Source organism: Austrofundulus limnaeus, unplaced genomic scaffold (assembly GCF_001266775.1).
Source record: "Austrofundulus limnaeus strain Quisiro unplaced genomic scaffold, Austrofundulus_limnaeus-1.0 Scaffold116, whole genome shotgun sequence".
In the NCBI taxonomy this organism is placed as follows: Eukaryota; Metazoa; Chordata; class Actinopteri; order Cyprinodontiformes; family Rivulidae; genus Austrofundulus; species Austrofundulus limnaeus.
In genome coordinates, this window is record NW_013952518.1 from 1,093,516 (window position 1) to 1,099,497 (window position 5,982).

The window sequence follows — 5,982 nt, forward strand, 5'->3', positions numbered from 1 at the left end:
TTATGACTTTAATCTTGTAATATTATGACTTTATTTTCACATTATGACTTTAATCTCGTAATAATAATTAAAAAAAATTTTTTGTTGTGTGGCCCTAATACTCCGTTGTAGTTTGGTTTTTATCCACTTAAAAAAGAAATGTGACGCTCTTGTACTTTAGCAATTAGCAAATAAGAACAAAAGTTCACTTCTTTGTTCTGCTTCTGTTTTTTTTTTTTGTTTTTTTTAACATTTAGGGCCTACAAGACTATTGAAGACCAAGATCTTAAATTTCCTCTTATATACGGCGAAGGAAAAAAGGTACATTTGAGTCTGATTTTCAGGAAAAAAAAATTTAGCAAAGCATTTATTATTTACTTTGTAAATCAATTGGTACATTTCTTTTTTTCCCCCAATTTCCTGACTTGGGTATTTTTAAAATCGGCATAATGCTTTTCGTTTGTTAGGCCCGAGTTCTGGCGACAATCGGTGTGACCCGTGGGCTCGGTGACCACGACCTGAAAGTTCATGACTCCAACATTTATATCAAGCCGTTTCTTTCCTGCTGCCCCGAGGTAAGAGTGCTGCTGAGGTGTTTTTGCAATATCTCCTCTAAAAAAAAGGTTTTGACTTGTGAAGACAGCTGTACGTTCATAAGGTTTTTCTATATAAAATCTATATTTCAGCATGTATGAGGTAGAGTGCAGTTTCTGTGCTGCTGGAGAACTCTGGTTCACCTGTCTCTCAGTCTGGATCTGGATCTGAAGCGCTTTCATCTCCTGACACAGTTTGTCTTATGGATTTCTTCCAGTTTTCCCTCCCAGAGCGCTCTGCTTAATCTTTAATTCATTATTACCGGAGTTCACTGCAGGTTCACATGAAGACTTTTTCCCAGTGTTCTCTCTCTCCTCCTCTTTATCAAAGCCTCTGGTCTGTTTTCTCAAGATGCTCTCTGGAAAACAGCTTTGAAGTCATAAAGTAAAACATCATAAAGCGAGCTCTTTTAAGAGGCTGTGGAGATTTCTGTGTCCTGAGCAGCATTTGTTTTTAGCAGGCTTGTTTGTGTAAATGTACTTTATTTGATGTGTTTTTTTTATTGCAGCTGCAAAAGTTGGTTTTAAAGTTATATATAAGTGAAGTGGGATGTTTTTATCCGACAGGTGAAGGTGTACAACCTGATGCAGTACGAACACGGGGCGGACGACGTTCTTGTGATGGGAACTGACGGACTCTGGGACGTCCTCTCCAACGAGGAGGTCGCCGAAGCCGTCGCCGCCTTCCTGTCCAACTGCGACCCGGACGACCTGCACAGGTAGGGAGGCGCGGCCCGTCCCCCTCGCTGATTCAGAGCTCCCGTATTTTTAAGAGGAAACCCTTGAAACGAGTTCACGTTGCAGGTACACCATGGCGGCGCAGGACCTGGTGATGCGAGCGCGCGGCGTGTTGAGAGACAGAGGCTGGCGGATCTCCAACGAGCGCCTGGGCTCCGGAGACGACATCTCGGTCTTCATCATCCCTCTGATGTACGGCAACCGGCTGCCCTGATGACCCCCAGGGGAGGAGACGCCCCGGCTCGTGAACTCACACAGAAACCCCCGAAACGTCCCTGTTTTTTAATACCTTGGTAGACACGAGGAAACCCCAGATCCTGCCGGTGCTTTAATTCTGTTAGTCCAGGGTTCAGGTGGGACTGATCAGAGCTGCTCCTGAACTTTGTAAAATACGGGGAAAAGTTCCTGCCCGTTCACTCCTCTCTTCACCTTGTTCGTAGCTCTATACTCCTCTTTCCTCTGCTGTGAAAATTGGCCAAAATTTGACCTTTGACCCAAAATGGCCAACTTCCTTTTGGTTTTAGCGCATACCTCCAAGAGACTTTTTTTCTTGATTTGGAGAGCTCTACCCATGTCCCGAATTTCAGCTTTGTAGGACTTACCAGTTCCTCTATCTCATGATAGGTGGCGCTGTTGAGTCATTTGGCCACGCCCATTAAAAATTCCAATGAAATCTTGCGATTTTCTCCGGGGGACATCACTGCAAAAAACTGACCACCTAACCATGTTTTAAAATCTTATATCAGCCAAAAAGTCTTTTTGATCTCCTTTTAGACTGATTTACTAAACAAGAACTGGTTGTGTAAGAATAATAATCTTGTTTTCAGAATGTGTAAGATTATTTGTCTTGTTAGTCTGAAAATTTGACTCAAATTAAGTCAAAAACTTCTGCCAATGAAGTAAGAAAGTTTTACTTGGTAAGATTCTTGAAATACTCAATTTGACTCAATTTTTTCTTATTTCAAGAATCTTACCAAGTAAAATTTTCTTACTCCACTGGCAGAAATTTTTTGCTTAATTTGAGTCAAATGTTCAGACTAACAAGACAAATAATCTTACATATTCTGAAAACAAGATTATTATTCTTACACAATCAGCTCTTGTTTAGTAAATCAGTCTAAAAGGAGATCAAAAAGACTTTTTGGCTGATATAAGGTTTTAAAACTTGGTTAGGTGGACATTTTTTGCAGTGTGTTTATCTTCATTCGATTTAAAGAGAAATACCTCCGTCTTGTGAACATGGACCAAGCTGACAGGTCAGCTTTTTTATTTTCTTTTTCCTGCTCGGCCACAGTGTGGCTTTGAAGGTGAACCGATCCCGGTTCTGAGGAAGAGACGACGGACGATGAACTTGAAAAATTGATCTGATTTATAAACATCTAAAGTTTTACCGTTACGGTTCGAGTCGTTTGATCCGTTTAGGAAAAAAAAAAACTCACGAAGAGTTCGTTTTAACGACTCGTACCTCAGTTTAGTTGCACTTTAGTCGTGAAAAGAATGACGAGGCAACGACGTTCCCTGCAGCAGGGAGGATTAAACAGTTAAAAGATCCCGAATCACAATCGAGTTTAACAACAAACAATCTGAAAGCTCCTTTTTAATCCTCGCTCTGCATGTTTATAGCTTCAGATGATCCTGCCTCAGTCGGTGGGCGTGGTTAGTTTTCGTCGGGAGACGCGGTACGTTTTCTTGTAGGCCTGAGATGAGCAACGATGCAATGCTTTGAGCTGCTGTTGATTTCGTACGGACCGGATTTGTTTTCATGTCGCATCGAAGAGTTCGTGACGACGTTATTTGTTTGTAAACGTACAAAAACCCACTCGTAAATTACCTGTACGGTTGTTTTATTTTCCGTAAGCGTTAAGGAAAGGAACACAAATGAAAAGCAGCTTTAACTGACAAACTAAATGCATGTTTTGTTCATTTAAGCTTATTTAAATTTAGAAGCTGTTTGTCAGCATGAAGATGCTGAAGTTTGCACTAAAGAAAAAAATGGCCAAACATTTACAAAAAAAAAAAAAAAAAAACGATTCTACATTAAGTGACAATTGGAAACTAAAGGGTTTATTTGGCTTTTCTTTGTTTTTATATCATGAAGTTAAAATGCCAGACGTTTGGGTTTAACACAGTAAAAAAAGAGAAATAGAAATGATAAATGTTTTTAAACTTGCCTCTTAGTTTAAATGACATTAGAAGGGAATGTTTTTGACTTGAAATCTGTTATTTTACATGTTGAATGTCCATCCTTCATTGTTTTGAGCCTTTTTTTTCTTAGATGAATGTGAAATAATTAGATTGTTTATTTGTCTCAACCCAACTGTTGCACATCAACTCAGGTTCCACCCTGGTTTATTCTTGATTTTGGGTTTTTTAAGGCAGAACCACGATTGGTTTATTGGCACTACTAGATATGGTGAGTACAACAAACTGTAGGCTGTGAATATTTATTATCGTCAACCAGACTGCTATTTATCTTGTTTCATTGTGACTACTGTTGGATTTTTCTACCTACGAGGTTGAATACGAGAAGTTTTTTTTCTGTAGCAAAAAGGGAATTTGAGGCTCAGTTTGTTTATAAGTGACTATTGTGCTACCCTTAACTTCTCTGTGAATGTGAGCTGTGCATTTTATAAAAACATAAAAACAGAGTCAAAAAGAAATATTTTTAATGTTTCCTTCTGTAATTGACTTTGAAAGGAGAAAGACAAAAAAAAAAACGTTTACCTTCAGTGTTTCTTATCCGGAAATGAAAAAGGATAATAAATGTTTAAAGATACACAAAACAGAAAATCATCAATTTGTCTCAATTAAAATGTTAATTCATCACCTTTTTTTTTGTGGCTTATTACTTGTATAAGGTAAGTTATTTGCATGCAAAACTGTAGAAATCCTTAAAAATTAAGTTTCACTTGATCAAGAGGAATAATTGTTCTTACCACTTACAAGAATGGATTTTTCTGATGATGTCTGGTTGTGGTCCTCAGGGGCCCACTTTCCTGCACAAGTTAAAATAACTCAAATTCAGCCAGGAGTTAACATCATCTAACATGTTCTTACTGTTTAGGCAAAATAAAATAAACTAGACATGGGTTTTAACGTGTGCATTGCCACGTAGCGTGTCATTGCCTGCAGCAATGGACTTGCAGAATGAAATGTGACCAAGTTCAAATGTGTTTTCTATACCAGCTTGTGCCTGTCACGTCAGCAGGTGTTTGTAATTAAGGTAATTGTGTGACAATATGAAGTTTGAAGAGATTTTTTCTTAAAGTTGCATTAGCTGGGTTTTGAACCCTGATCTCCCACGTGAAAGTCCATGACATAAACCATTAGACCAATGGAGCTGTGGCAGAAGATGGTGGCAGGGGTTGGTTTGTATGTGTGCAGAAAGAGGCAACATTGCCAATACAATTATTGACACAAAAATGCATAATATTACAACAACAGAGCAGTATTAAGACAATATTATAGTAAAACATCAAAATACAATTATATTAGTATTGTAAACACTGAACTACTGGGTTGAAATATTAAACTATGGTGCAGTACCAAGTTGAGTACAGCATGGGGCAGTATTGGACCAATACAAGGCTCCATTGACTGCCATTATCATTCAATAAACATTAATATTTCATAAACTATACGTTTTACAGGCACCAAAAGGCATAGCCATCATTTGGCACAGGAGCTTTACAGATATAAATGCGGGAGGAGAAGCATGCCAAAGTTGAGAAGACTTGGATGGGAAACGAATCACAATAGTGTGCATTTCATTGGCAATGCACACTGATAAATAAATAAATAAATAAATAAATAAACCACGCTTAGCTTTGCGTAGATTAGCTCAGCTTAGCTACCCTCACATTAAGAGAGAAACTAATTAGCAAAGCTCTTGAAAAAATATTTATTTTGCATACCTTAAAAAGTTGTTAAAAGTCGTTTTAAGCGGTATTTCACTGATAAAACCCATATTACTTCACACCTAAGTTTAGTTAAAAAGAACCATTTAAAATCAGCCACTTAAAAAGTTACATCTTGCCTGTTAGCCTACATTATCCTGAGTGGTATCAAATGCGCATGCGCGAAGCGGTCGAGCTCGATCATGCGTCTTTTAATTATGTCAAGTCCGTCATAAATCGGGCGTATATTTACGTGCAAACCCTAACGTGCGGTGCCGTAAATAACGTGCGAACGCGCGGTGGCGCTAAATAACGTGCGGTGGCGTTTTCTAACCTAACCCTAACCCACCGCGCGTTCGCGCGTAACGCCACCGCACGTTCTCACGTTATTTACGGCACCGCGCTTTAGGATCTGCACGTAAATATATGCACCGCGCATTAGGATCTGCACGTAAATATATGCACCGCGCGTTAGGATCTGCACGTAAATATATGCACCGCGCGTTAGGATTTGCACGTAAATATATGCACCGCGCGTTAGGATCTGCACGTAAATATATGCACCGCGCGTTAGGATTTGCACGTAAATATATGCACCGCGCGTTAGGATCTGCACGTAAATATATGCACCGCGCGTTAGGATTTGCACGTAAATATATGCACCGCGCGTTAGGATTTGCACGTAAATATATGCACCGCGCGTTAGGATTTGCACGTAAATATACAGTGGTTTGCAAAAGTATTCATACCCCTTGAACTTTTCCATATTTTGTCAC

At 39.1% G+C, this 5,982-nt stretch overlaps 2 protein-coding genes across 3 annotated transcripts in view; one reads left to right on the forward strand and one right to left on the reverse strand.

The window, feature by feature from the left end:
• Positions 1-2,066, forward strand: part of LOC106521806 (protein phosphatase 1H) — a 17,146-nt gene extending 15,080 nt beyond the window's left edge. The window contains exons 7-10 of one of the 2 annotated variants that reach the window (XM_014014544.1): positions 237-300; positions 447-554; positions 1,140-1,291; positions 1,377-2,066. In XM_014014544.1, coding sequence (XP_013869998.1) covers positions 237-300; positions 447-554; positions 1,140-1,291; positions 1,377-1,524 — 472 coding nt within the window. In that variant the 3' untranslated portion in view covers positions 1,525-2,066. The other variant, XM_014014545.1, reaches the window with a different exon arrangement.
• il17rel (interleukin 17 receptor E-like) overlaps positions 1-5,982 on the reverse strand; it is a 46,410-nt gene that overhangs the window by 38,594 nt on the left and 1,834 nt on the right. Inside the window, exon 2 of the mRNA XM_014014548.1 lies at positions 4,254-4,306. The gene's annotated coding sequence lies outside the window, so the exon portion shown is untranslated. The remainder of the gene's footprint in view (positions 1-4,253; positions 4,307-5,982) is intronic.